Below are 14,488 nucleotides of genomic sequence, written 5' to 3' on the forward strand. Positions count from 1 at the left end.
CTTTTCATCTAGCGCCATCACCAGGTCAAAATATTAATTTGTTCAATACTTTGGTTTGTGAACAAATACCTGCAGAACTAATAACTTTCCCATCAGCCTCAGCTGCGTGTTTAGTGCTAAGTAGCAAATGCTAACGCGCTAAACTAAGATGGGGAACACGGTAAACATCATACCTGCTAAACATCAGCATGCTAACATTGTCATTGTGAGCATGTTAGCATGCTGACGTTAGCATTTAGCTCAAAGCACCATAGTGGCCCAGTACAGCCGCACAGAGGTGTAGACAACGTATCCTCGTACAACGGTTCATATGATATCTTACGAAAAAGTTAGGCACAATATTTCGTGCGTAATCCTACGAATGTCCAGTAAGCAGCGTCAGGCCTACCGGACCTGCGGCGCCTGACTTCCTCCTTTGCTCCCGTCATAATTACTGAGGTCGCCGCCTAACAATCAACCTAACTGCCTCCTGGCTCACGATTTCGTGGGTTATATACGAATTATAGAGCATTACTTTTGTACGCACGAACAGTGAGAAAGACTGAACTCCAGATTATATGATTTTTTTGTTGTTGTTTTATATGACTGTTGGACATCTGTACTGTTTCGCAGAGGCTCATAATTAAAAAGCGTTTGTGTTTTTAGTTGTTAGAGCCCAAAGGAACTAAGAAATGCAAACAAAAACCTGAATTCAGAATCAGAATCAGAATTCCTCTCCTGATCCCTTTAGGACCATTAAAAAGATTCTCATGAGAATACACACCTGTATTTACTGTCAGAGACGAGAAAAGTATAGCAGGTGATTTGTTCATGGCTCAGCTCCCACACTGCTGACAGATGTTTCTCCTTACCGGGACGGCAGAGCTTGAAAACCAATCGAGCAACATGAGACTAAAAAGCTTAGTGAGGAGCATAATAAACTAAACATAGTGCATAAATCAAAGTATGGTTTCTCAGAAGCAGAACGTGAGGCGGAAGAGAAAACATCAAAATGAACTGACAGCGAGACATGATCATTTTCTTTACCACGTTTCTTTTCTCCGGGCGCTTTAGAAGTGATTTGTTAAGGTGAGGTTTTCCTCTCCGCTGCCTTCTGGCTGCTATGAACACTTCTGAGATGACATATCAGAAATCCTTCCTACGCCAATCTTACAGTGCAGAAAATCTTTCCCAATTATTTCCAATTTTCCTCATAAACTCCTCTGGTATCGGGTTGCTTTGGCTCGTGAACCTCCAGGGAAGAGTTTCTAACAAAGTTACAGGAAACATCACACGCTGATTCATGCCATCAGCAACAGCAGACGCTCTAATTGGCGAGCGCTGCGCTGCTGAACGGCTCTGCTAATTAAATTTCAGATGCTGGGGAACAGGAGTTTGACGGTGAGGTTGGAAGGTACTGAGAGAATAAAAAGTGTGTGTGTGTGTGTGTGTGTAACTTCCTCCTGTCGGACAGGAAGTTAAAATCTTTCCTCTAGCAATGAGTCAGTCAGCCACTTCTACGCCTCTTTATCCTTCTGCTCCACTACTTTAATTTGTTAGATTTAGTTACTAGTTACTTTGTAGATTTAGATTATCAATACAAAACATAAATCAACTGATAAATGATGATGTATTATTATAAATTATGTAATTAACATAAGCTCCACCTTTACCAGCTGCAACATTGAAGTGATGAACACAGCAATGCTTCAATAATTATGATCCAGTAATATTATATATATTATTCTGCTAATAAAAAAGGTTTGCGTTTTACTTAAAGCTCCACTGTGTAACATTCAGGAGGAGCTGTTGGTAGAAATGGAATATAATATTCGGAAGTAAGTTTTCATTAGTGTATAATTGCCTGAAAATAAGAACCGTTGTTTTCGTTACCTTAGAATAAGCCGTTTTTATAATAATAATAATAATAAAACTTTATTTATAGAGCACTTATCAAAACAAAGTACAAAGTGCTTCACAACAAGAGAAATAAAACACCACAGTGAAAGATGAAATATAAAGAAATAAAATACATAAAATACACAAAAGCAATAAAATAAACAGTTCAGGTAAAATCAGGATCTGCTTTCTGATAAAAATGTGTTTTGAGACGAGACTTAAACGAAGACTCTGACTCAGACAGCCTGATGTCTTCGGGCAGGTTGTTCCAGAGCCTCGGGGCCCTGATGGCCAAAGCTCTGTCCCCCTTAGTTTCCATCCTGGACTCAGGAACAGACAGGAGACCCCTGCCCGAAGATCTCAGACTACGTGAAGGTTCATAAGGGATTACAAGGTCTAAGATACAGTCTGGAGCCATGAAGAGCCTTAAAGTAATCAACAAGATCTTAAAGTCGATCCTGAAACCAACAGGGAGCCGATGTAAAGAGGCTGAACCAGGTGTGATGTGGCCGCACCTCTGGGTCCTGGTTTACAGCCGAGCAGCTGAGTCCTGTACAGTCTGCAGTCTGTCAGAGTTTTTAGATTAAGACGAGTGAACAGGCTGTTACAGTAATCGAGGCGTGAGGAGATAAAAGCATGTGCAACAGTTTCTGCATCACTAAGATTTAAAATAGATCAGATTTTTGCAAAGTTTCTGAGGTGATAAAAACATGATTGGACAAGCTGAGTGATATGTTGCTCAAAACATAAACTGCTATCAAACAGGACACCGAGACTTCCTGCAACAGGCTCGACATGTTGCGACAGGTCACCAGTAGATGGCAGTATTTGTTTAGTGACGTGTTGGGGCCCGATAACAAGCATTTCAGTTTTATTTGAGTTGAGCTGAAAAAGATTTATCGACATCCAATTTTTTATGTCAGTCTTTATATCTACAGAGGGAGCGAGTCCCCTTCCACGGAGGCCGCCATGTTGCACCGCCATGTTTCTACAGTAGCCCAGAACGGACAAACCAAACCCTGGCTCTAGATACTGGCGTTGTTCGTGACTTTCACGACCACCGTAGTTTCTCCTACACGCTTGGAAGGGAAGGGGAGGGCGGGGCGAGCGGTGTTGAAATGGTTGCAAACTGTGATTTCACCGCTAGATGCCACTAAATCCTCCACACTGCTCCTTTAAGTACGATTTTGAATGCAGGACTTGTGTTTCTACACTGTGGTGTTACTACTTTTACTTAAGTAAAAGGTCTGAGTACTTCTTCCACCGATCCACAGATCTCGTTTCTGTGCAAAATATACATAGAAACGTTTATGTGAAGCTAATGAGGCATCAAGATAAATAAAGTAGATCTCTTCCAAAGTGTTTTTATTTGGAAATGCCCTCTTTGTGTTACTCTCCCTCCACTGCAGCTCGGCAAGAAAACACTGTGAGGAAACAAAGCAGGACTTGATTTGATGAACTCATCCTGGCTATAAAGCTGTATAAGTTTCCTGCTCATTAATGAGAGCTGAGAGGTCGAATCAGAAACTCCTCCTCGTCAATAATCATCGATCTGACGCCGCCTCTCCGTTTCTCTGGCTTCCTGCCGTACTAGCTTTTTCTTGACTTTCACGTTCCAGCTAGATTTGATCTCAACAATCCAACTTTCTCTCTTTCTTTATCTCCCGCTCTGTATTTTTACCTTCTTCCTGCTTTTTTCTTCTCTCTTCATCTGCTCTAATCGTTTTCTGCATTTCCCTCGTCCTTTCTCATCCTAAACTCAATATTTCCTCCTCTTTATCCTTAATTCACTTTGTGTCCCAACATTTCCTTTCCACCATCTATTCTTTCTGTTTCCTTGATCACAATTCTCCTCCTTTCTTCCCCAAACTCTTCTCGCTCCCTCTCTTTCTTCTGAGTTCATCTTCCTCTTCCCTTTTCTCTCTCGTATCCCTCCTCTTTTCCTCCAGCACACCTTATTTTGTATTTACATCCTATCCTCCTTTATCTCAAAGCTTGTTATTTACTGTTTGTTTTTGTTGCAGCTGCTCTGTTGTTTCTCCAGATATTTTGACAGTTTTTTACGGCTGATTTAATCCTCTTCCTCCTCCTCCTCGTCCTCCTCTTCCTCCTCCAGGTTTGTCTATTCGCAGCGTCTGCTGGCGAGCCGACCGGATCCTGGCGGGAACGCAGGACAGCGAGATCTTCGAGGTGAGACAAACGACAGGAAACAGTCACCCAGCCTCGAGCTGTTCCTCCCTGCAGAGACGTTTTTTTAAAAGAGTTTTTTATTTTGGTCCAGTAAACTATGCCCGCTGAACGCTGGCTCCTCATTGGTCCACACACAGCGCACCTCACTACAACCGGTGATACAAGTTTGTAGGTTTAACTGTGATACCAGTCAGTGACATTCATAAGAAAAACAAAGCTTCCTGAAGTCTTGTTATAAAATAATTAGGTTCAAGGTTTAGCTTTATTGTCATTATACAGGATTATGCATAAATATATATATATATATATATATATATATATATATATATATATATATATATATATATATATATATATATATATATATATATATATATATATATATATATATATATATATATATATATATATATATATATATATATATATATATATATATATATATATATATATATATATATATATATATATATATATATATATATATATATATATATATATATATATATATGTATATATATATATATATATATATATATATATATATATATATCTGTGCGCTTTAGAGGTGTTGCCAGGTGTATTTTTGAACTTTGGACAGAGCCAGGCTAGCTGTTTCCCCCTATTTCCTATTTCTTTATGCTAGGCTAGGCTAACCTTGTCATGACTCCAGTTCTATACTTAACACATTGACACAGGATTGATATCAATCCTTCAATCTCATTCTCTCAAATGACGCAAATATGTGAATTTCCTAAAAAAAAAAAAAAAGAACCATTCCTTTAACATCCATATCAGCCCAGTAAGCACTGACCTGGTGATTTGTAGTTATGTTTGTAGTTATAGCAAAATTTGATTGAAAAGCGAAGAGTTTTTTTTTATAGATCTAGGTAAATCTGTTTCGATGTAGCTAGGTACACACACCTATAGCTACACATTGAACCTAGATGTCTAATTTAGCCATATTTTGACCAGCAATCATCAAGTCAGCGCTTACTGGGAGATGCTTTCTGATTTTTAAATGACGCAACTTTAAAACTATCAAGTTTAGGCTCAGTTTTAAGTTGTGTCTTAGCATCTGTATGCGTCTGTCCAGGTGATGGTGAGGGATCGGGACAAGCCGCTGCTGATCATGCAGGGCCACAGCGAGGGCGAGCTCTGGGCTCTGGACGTTCACCCCAAAAAACCTCTGGGAGTCACCGGCAGCGACGACCGCTCCGTCAGGTCAGCGCAGGAACAACAGTTTAATGTCTTCTCACACATTCACGTACTGGGAGCTGCCCAGTCGCAGGTTTAGTGCCTTGCTCGTGAGCATCTCTGTGATGGTTAATGACAGGGAGGAGTTGATTTCTAGTGTTTCTAGTTTCTACTGTTTTCTGTCAGTGTTGCAGGAGATTCGTCAGGAGACCAGCTATGTATTTTATAAATATATAAACACACAGTCAGCTGAACACAGGTGACGATGGAAATAACAGCAGTAAATACAATGAAAGACTTGTTGTTGCTGTCTGACTTCATGCAGCTCCTCATATTTCCTCATTTTCTTATATAATCATTTATTTTATTTTTTGCTACGCCAGTCAGGCATTCTAGCATGGCACATATGCCGTTTAAAGTGATGCAGAATCAACAAGACTTAACTGTACGGTTCCTGCATTACCACACTGTACCGCCTACATCTGTCAGTGGTGAAAATGGAAACAATGGCGACGTTTGTCCCGGTGTTGTCTTTTTAATGACGTATATCGGAAAAAGTTCTGGGGCCGCATTCACAAAGGATCTTACCTTACCACTTGGAGTTTCCTCTTCAGACCTGTTCACAAAGCTACTGAAAGCAACTTTTACTGAAGAACTAGAGAGAACTGAGGCAACGAGGCTCATTACCTGCAGCAGCTGTGTGCCAGATTCCTCAGGTCGGGGCCTCTAACTCCTCACGGACTTACAGCTACTCACATCAGACCGACCTGAGCCCTGCATGCGTGAAAACAACTCGGCCCTCCCATTCATTTCAATGGAGCCAGTCCATCGACACAACGGGAGTGCCAGAGCAGTTGTTGAACCTGGCTCCACTTTCGCTGCAACACAAGGCGACGTCATCCGGCAAAGCGCTGCATCGGCCACTAGAATACATCCAGCGTTTTAAACACATCTGCTGCTCAAACTGGACTTCCTGGATCGCATTTCATGTCTCGTCGCTACCTTAAACACCACCCCTCCACCAAGGCAGCCCCCTGTGTTGTTTTCAGTCTGAATCCCTGCTTACTCTTAGACCAAAAACTGAGGGGTTTTAAAATTAGGACTGACACACCACTTATTCTCCTAAATCAGCCAGTTAAGAGCGACTTTTAGATATTTTGTGAATATGACCCCTGGTCTGTGAAACACAGTTGAAATCAGGGCAGACTCTAGAACCGAAGCCTTACAGGTTCTTAAAAGTTCAGGTTGTGGGAAAGTTCCTGTAGTGCAAAAGGTCTATAAGTGTGTATCTGACTGAATAAACCTATATCTGACTGTGTGTGTGTGTGTCAGGTTGTGGAGTCTAGTGGATCACGCCCTCATCGCTCGCTGTAACATGGAGGAGGCGGTGCGGAGCGTGGCGTTCAGCGTGGACGGATACCAGCTGGCTCTGGGCATGAAGGACGGATCCTTCACTGTGCTGAGAGTCAGGTAACACACACACACACACACACACACACACACACAATTCAACAGTTATCTGAGACAAACACACATGAACTGAATTAAATCTAAGACTGCTTTGTTGTAACGTGGCACTAACAGGGTGTTTTTCTCTGTCCGTCTCAGAGACATGACGGAGGTCGTTCACATCAAAGACAGGAAGGAGGTGATCCACGAGATGAAGTTTTCTCCAGACGGAGCGTACCTCGCAGTCGGCTCCAACGACGGACTTGTGGACATCTACGCCGTCGCCCAGAGATACAAGAAGGTTAGAGAACAGAAAGCTAAAGCTAAAACAAGCCGTCGAGGCCTGCCGATGCTCAAAGGCTGCTTTGCTAATATGCATGATACACCATTTTATTCTCAGATGATTTCACCAACAAAAAGTATTCCTTGGATTTACCTACCTTTATGTAGAAACTCCCTCTCATAATCTGACAATCTGTCTGCCTGCAGGTAGGAGAGTGCAGTAAATCCAGCAGTTTCATCACACACCTGGACTGGTCTCTGGACAGCAAAATCCTGCAGACCAACGACGGAGCCGGAGAGCGCCTCTTCTACCGAATGCCCAGTGAGTCAACAGTCGTGCTTTCAGCCTAATGCTGCTCAAATTTTAAGGAATTTTCTAGAATCAAGAGCTGTTTTTCTATAAAGGGTAATGATCTGCGTCATTTTCCTTTTTTTAAGGTATACGGTGATACCTGACGATGTCAAAATGACAGTGCTGTACTTAAAGGGTTTAGCTCACTCAAATTACAAGAAAATATATTTTCGCACTTACGTCCAAGTATTAGTCAAGGTATTTCTTTTTTTTTAGAAAAAAGTCATCATTTTCAAAGGAAAAGTCATCATTTTTTTTAGATAAAGTCGTAATTTTACAAGAAAGGTTTTAATATTATGAGGTTTTAATTTAATACTCTGCCGGGAGAGCAGCCTGTGTGTCTACAGAGTGATGTGGATCACCCGAAGTTATATGTTTCACCAGTAAGAAACTTATTATCATATGTTTTATAGCCAGTTATGTGATGAGTGAGTCGAAATTAACTAGCCAGTCTAGACGATGAACTGGTTTGTTTTGGGCCCTCGTTTGAATCCCAGCTCCAGCCTACCAGCCTGCTGACACACCTGCAGGTCCTCTGGAAATATTTCTGGATTTCAGCTTAGCATGATGACCTGAAAACCTGTCCCCTCTTAGATCCCACGTCCCCTGTTGGAGAGTGTGTAATGATGTTATACAACTGCACACACACACACACACACACACACACACAGTCAGATTCATGCATGTATTCATGAACTTGTATTTCTCCAGTGTACCTGTCAGAGACGGAGTTATGGAAATGTTGTTAAAATTAAAATCCTTTCTCTCCTGGTTGATTTGGCGACCCTTGTGGTTACCATGGTAACGGCAAGTGCAGTTAAATACTACATTATTCTATTCGGCAGCAAAAAGCAGCTACTTTTTCTTTGCCGTTTTGATAAAGAAGTCAGTCGATAGCTGTCCTTTCTCCATCGTGCAAAGAGCAACCTCCATCTGATTTCATGCTGCACAGGCCGCCGGTAGTTTTCCACACAAGAAAAAGGAGTTGGTCATGTTGCTGGGGAGTTGGAGGTGTGCAGCCTGTCGCCTGCAGCTTTTCATCTAACAGCTCACTGTGGCTGCTGCTGACTCTTCCATTACACCCTGACACATTTCCACTGGCAAAAAAAATGACTAAAATGGCTGTTGTCTTATTTTGTAGATGTTGTAGACGCATTTTAGATGAACGATCACGGACGAGCTAACCTCAGGGACAAATACATTGTGTTTCTTGTGCCGGCTTCGCACTAAAATCCATCCCATTGTTTTGCCAGTGGAACAGTTTTAATATGAAGCCGCAGCAGGGGGAAATGTTGTGTTAGCATTAGCAGTAAGTAGGAGAGTGAAAGCTGATATCAACAAGATAAAATTACGCTGGTTTACATGCTGCATTGTTTCCTGCGAGTCCGCCGCTAACGATGAAAACTACTTTATACAGAGATAATTACAGAATGTAAATACGTTGATTGGCTATTGCAGAAAAAATCCATCCATCCATTTTCGGCCGCTTATCCGGGGCCGGGTCGCAGTGGCAGCAGGATAAGCAAGGTAGTCCAGACGTCCCTCTCCTCAGCAACGTTTCCCAGCTCCTCCTGGGGGATCCTGAGCTGTTCCAAAGCCAGATGAGATATATAATAGCCTGTTGCAGGAAGTCTCGGTGTCCTGTTTGATAGCAGTTTATGTTTTGAGCAACATATCACTCAGCTTGTCCAATCATGTTTTTATCACCTCAGAAACTTTGCAAAAATCTGATCTATTTTAAATCTTAGTGATGCAGAAACTGTTGCACATGCTTTTATCTCCTCACGCCTCGATTACTGTAACAGCCTGTTCACTCGTCTTAATCTAAACACTCTGACAGACTGCAGACTGTACAGGACTCAGCTGCTCGGCTGTAAACCAGGACCGAGAGGTTCGACCACATCACACCTGGTTCAGCCTCTTTACATCGGCTCCCTGTTGGTTTCAGGATCGACTTTAAGATCTTGTTGATTACTTTAAGGCTCTTCATGGCTCCAGACTGTATCTTAGACCTTGTAATCCCTTATGAACCTTCACATAGTCTGAGATCTTCGGGCAGGGGTCTCCTGTCTGTTCCTGAGTCCAGGATGAAAACTAAGGGGGACAGAGCTTTGGCCATCAGGGCCCCGAGGCTCTGGATCAACCTGCCCGAAGACATCAGGCTGTCTGAGTCAGAGTCTTCGTTTAAGTCTCGTCTCAAAACACATTTTTATCTGAAAGCAGATCCTGATTTTACCTGAACTGTTTATTTTATTGCTTTTGTGTATTTTATGTATTTTATTTCTTTATATCTCGTCATTCACTGCGGTGTTTTATTTCTCTTTTTGTGAAGCACTTTGTACTTTGTTTTGATAAGTGCTCTATAAATAAAGTTTTATTATTATTATTATTATTATTATTATTATTATAATCTCTCAAGCGTGTTCTGGGTCTACTCCGGGGTCTCCTACCAGCTGGACGTTCCCAGAAAACCTCCAACTTTTGGAAGGTTTATTGCAGAAAAAATGCCAACCATAAATGGTATAAAAATGGGGTTTGATATCATTAAAATCGTAAGGCTTTTTACTTTCAGGGCAGAAAAAGGAAAGAAAACAGTCAGGGAACGAACGAAGGACAAAAGAAATAAAGGAGGAAAGAAAGGATCGACGGGATCATACCATTTCTTTAGATGACAAACCCGAAAACACACACGACTGCAGGAGTCTGTTTGTGTGGTGCTGATGTAACTGTTCATTGTCTCCACACATGATTTCACACACAAAACACAAATCGCCCACCAAAAGAAAGCAGCTCTGCGACTTGACTCAGAACAGATTTCAACTTGGAAGATTAAAATCTGCACCATCCACACATTTCCTTTTCCTGCTTCTGTCTGTTACACAGGATTATTATTGATATAAATGTGCAAATAGGCTGCTTGTTATCATTAGCATCTACAGAGACCAACTGGTGCATGCTAATACATGAAAAACTATCTACAAAAGTGAAAAGGTTTAACATTCATACATTGTTTTCTTTCTCCTCCTCCTCGTCGTCCTGCAGTGGGGAAGCCGGTCAGTAAGGAGGAGGTGAAGGGTCAGTGCTGGGCATCCTGGAGTGGCGTCCTGGGCTCAGAAGTCAGCGGCATCTGGCCTAAATACTCTAATCTAACCGAGATCAACGCCGTGGACGCCAACCACGCTGCTGCCGTGCTCGTTACCGGAGACGACCTCGGCCTCGTTAAGCTCTACCGCTTCCCCTGCCTGAGGAAAGGTCTCCATCTTTCTTTCTTTCTTGTGTCTTTTATACTTTCTTCTCTCTGTTCTCTTGCTAAATGTGAGTCGTCTGTTTTCTCCAAGGAGCCAAATTCAAGAAGTACATTGGTCACTCAGCCCATGTGACCAACGTCCGCTGGTCACATGACCTGCAGTGGGTGCTGACCACGGGTGGGGCTGACCACGCCCTCTTCCAGTGGAGGTTCCTGCCAGAGTCAGTCATGAATGGAGGACTGGATATCAACATACAAGGTAGGGAAACAGGGTAGAGTTGAGTAGAAAAGCTTTAAATGAAGCAGATTAGAGGATGAAGAACGAAAGTGTCATCCAAGTCATTACAGATGCAAACAATGCTCCTCTAATTGGTTTCAGGTTTTCTTGAGAGGGCTCCAGAGGTCATTGAAGGGGGTTTCTGAGGTCCAAGTTTTCTTGATTGAGCTTTAGATGTCCTCATGAGAGTTGCAAGAGTCCCTGAAGTGGTTCCACGTTTTCTTTATCAGGCTGTAGAGACCCCTGTGAGAGTTACAGGGGTCACATACCCTCTAGGTGGTTCCAGGTTTTATGGATCTTTGTGGAAGTTCTAAGTTCCCTGGAAATGGTTCCGGGTTTTCTGTAGTACGCTTTAGGGGACTTGTAAGCGGTTCTCGCTTTTATTGAGGCTTCAGAGATTCTCGTAAGAGTTACAAAGCTCCTGCAGATGGTTCCAAATTTTCTTGAGTCCTTGTGAGAGTTCCCCTGAAGTGGTTCCAGGTTTTGTTGATGGTATCACGAAGATTAAAACCAAGGTGAACACACGTAAACTGTCTAATTTGAACTAATAATTAGCTCTGCAATGTAATAAATGTCTGCAATGGACAGTTTGGGTAGTAATTTGAATGTCCACCTTTGTCTTTCAATTCAATTCAGTTTTATTTATACAGCGCCAATTCATAACAGAAGTTATCTCATTGCACTTTTCCTGTAGAGCAGGTCTAGACCGTACGCAAGCACTTGGCGACAGCGGCAAGAAAAAACTTCCTTTAAGAGGCAGAAACCTCGAGCAGAACCAGGCTCAGTGGTGGGCGGCCGTCCGCCGCTGCCGTGTTCATCACCCCATTCACCAAATTAGCGGTTTAGATAACTGAGTCTGTCTGTCTTTGTGTGTCTCCTCTGCAGACAGCCATGGGGATTCCAACAGTGAGGAGTCGGACAGCGACGTGTCGGATGTCCCGGAGCTCGACTCCGACATTGAGCAGGAGACGCAGATCAACTACGACAGACAGGTAAGCTGTGACCGTCTGGGTTGTTTCCATGGTGATTCACAGTCTCCGAGCAAGGCACTGAACCCTCAGCTGCTCCAAAACGGTTTCACCGAACAGCTTTGGACATGTATGAATGTTTTTGCTGCTGACTGTATTTTAATGGGAGCGCCACTGTATCAGCTCCTCGTTCGCATTCCCACCAGTCACAGCGCAGCAGGGCTCTGTGCGGTTGCCATGGCGATCCCAAAACACGCCTTATCTCCAATACCAGCCGCTGCCTGGCCGACGTCCCTGTAACTGCCGTTTGCCCGGGCCGCCGCCAGTGTCGCAACAATGTGCTGTTTGGAGATAGAGCTCAAAGTGTGTGTGTGTGTGTGTGTGTGACAGACAAAGAGAGAGACTGCATGTGTGTTTAGATTTATCAGTAGCTCCAAAGTTTAATTGGAAAGAGCAGGAAAACATGGATGATTATCTTTCTTCATTCCTTCTCCCCCCTTTCATACCACCCTTCCTCCCTACCTTCTCTCCAGTTTCCTCCTCCCCTCTTTTTGTCCTTGCGTTTCCCTTCATTTCTACCATCTTCCAACTTTCTTTCCTCCTTCACTCTGTTTCTGTCATTAGCCATGCTAGCGCCACTGCTTCAGTCCAGACTGAAATATCTCAACTACTATTTGATGGATTGCCATAAAATGTTGTAAAGACATTCATGGTCCCCAGACGATGAATCCTCCTGAAACTGGTGATCCACTGACGTTTCATCTAGCGCCTTCAGCTAGTTTTTGAGGGCCCTACAGCTTATAAATTTTCACTGAAATATCTCAACATCTACAGGATGGATTGCCATGAACTTTGGTTCACACATTCATGTTCCCCTCAGGATGACTTCAGTCACTTTGGTGATCCTCTGACTCGTCATCTAGCGCCACCATCAGGTCAAAATTTATTTTGTCCAATACGTTTGTTTATGAGCAAACACCTGCAAAACTAATGACATTCCCACCAGCCTCAGCTGTATAAATGTTAGCATGCTAACATGCTAAACTAAGATGGTGAACATGGTAAACATTATACCTGCTAAACAACAGCATGCTAACATGCTGATGTTAGCATAGTACAGAATCACAGAGCCTGTAGCATGGCTGTAGACTCTTAGTCTTGTTTCTGTTTTCTGTTCTGTTGACTCTTACAATTAATGTTTAGCTCACACCAACTTTGTAGCACTTCAAAAAAGATGGAAATGTGTGTTTTTATATTATAGTTTGCTTATTTTACTTTTAGATTACTAGAAAATTAAGATAACAGGAAAGGTAACAGGTTAAAAGAGAGGACGTGTTGAGTTAGACGTCTTCAGCCATCAATGTTTGACTCACATCCACCCAGGAGGAAGAAGAAAATATGAATTTTTATATTTTATTTTGATAATTTTCCTTTTAGATAAGAAAACAGAAAAAAGCTGTGGAGAAAACAGGGAGTCTTGATTCCAGTCACAGTGAAATGGTCTGTAACTCACAGCGCTGATCCACCATGACGCTCCAGAAATATGCAGATTTGTAAATGGAAAGCAGCATGGAAGTGGAGCGCTGCCAGTCCCAAACCTCCTGGGAGCAAAGTCTCTCCCTGTGAAACTCTCAGACGGCTGAAACACGCCAACTCACCCTCGACAGAATAATTTGCATGAAAAATGAGCAGGCGTATTCTCTGCAGAGGGCGAAAACACTGCAGACTGTGTTCAGTTTCATTCTCTAACCAATGAAGAGAAGCAGAGAAATGTGTGGACAGTCCATGTCACGCCGTTATGTTGAGATTATGTATTGATGATTTTGTCGTGATGAAGGGTTTTCTGGAGATGATTTCATTTTCTTGATATAAAGAAATTTTTAAATGACGATGATCAATGAACGAAAGGCATGTTGACTTTTAGTAGTTGGATTATGAAACAGCTTTTTGGGAAATTAATGTTTCTGTGTGTGTGTGTTTGTTTATACAGGTGTATAAGGAGGACCTGCCTCAGTTGCGACAGCAGAGCAGAGAGAAGAAACTGCAGGTTGGATCTCTGAAGAGACAAAGAGGACCCGACCAAGGCCTCCGTCTGCAGTTTGTGCACGGGTAATATATCAGTTTGTCAGTGTTATATAGCCCCTTTCAGACATGCACCTCTTCGTGTAAATGTGATGGCACTTTCACATGTTGGTCTCATGTCTGAATAAGTCACTTTTATGTAAACGACACGAAGGCAATCGGGCAATCTCATTGGATCAGACCTAGTAACATTTCATTACAGCACAAGTCTGAATTGGATTGCATCAGATTAATAAAGAGTACAGCAGCTCAAGGTTAAATACAGAGAGAGATTAAACGCACTGTTGGGATTTACAATGGTTAAAGGGGCACCAAATTGTGTAGGCGTACATCACAACAATGAACCAAATCAATACAGATACATTCACAAAGGTACCACAGTCCTGTGCTTAGCCATATACTCTGCTATGCTATGTTATGCCCAGTTATATGTTCGGTGGTTACGTTACCAGTCTGTAAAGGAAGAAGTTGCTTTGAAGTTGCTGTTATTATCTGGCGGTTCTGTTGGATGAGCCAGGCAGGGAAGATGGTTGGTTACGATTTGAAGAAAGTTCTCGCTGTGCAAT

The 14,488-nt window shown here is 42.4% G+C and overlaps 1 protein-coding gene across 11 annotated transcripts in view; it reads left to right on the forward strand.

The window, feature by feature from the left end:
- LOC122884773 (echinoderm microtubule-associated protein-like 6) overlaps window positions 1-14,488 on the forward strand; it is a 107,419-nt gene that overhangs the window by 43,765 nt on the left and 49,166 nt on the right. For all 11 annotated transcript variants that reach the window (XR_006379972.1, XR_006379971.1, XM_044215108.1 and 8 more), the window contains 9 exons: window positions 3,995-4,068; window positions 5,165-5,292; window positions 6,598-6,735; window positions 6,874-7,015; window positions 7,204-7,318; window positions 10,391-10,600; window positions 10,687-10,854; window positions 11,758-11,864; window positions 13,831-13,949. Coding sequence is in view for 9 of the 11 variants with exons in the window: in XM_044215108.1 (XP_044071043.1) it covers window positions 3,995-4,068; window positions 5,165-5,292; window positions 6,598-6,735; window positions 6,874-7,015; window positions 7,204-7,318; window positions 10,391-10,600; window positions 10,687-10,854; window positions 11,758-11,864; window positions 13,831-13,949 (1,201 nt within the window). In the remaining 2 variants the exon portion in view is untranslated. The remainder of the gene's footprint in view (window positions 1-3,994; window positions 4,069-5,164; window positions 5,293-6,597; window positions 6,736-6,873; window positions 7,016-7,203; window positions 7,319-10,390; window positions 10,601-10,686; window positions 10,855-11,757; window positions 11,865-13,830; window positions 13,950-14,488) is intronic.

The sequence above is a fragment of the Siniperca chuatsi genome, linkage group LG11, assembly GCF_020085105.1.
Source record: "Siniperca chuatsi isolate FFG_IHB_CAS linkage group LG11, ASM2008510v1, whole genome shotgun sequence".
In the NCBI taxonomy this organism is placed as follows: Eukaryota; Metazoa; Chordata; class Actinopteri; order Centrarchiformes; family Sinipercidae; genus Siniperca; species Siniperca chuatsi.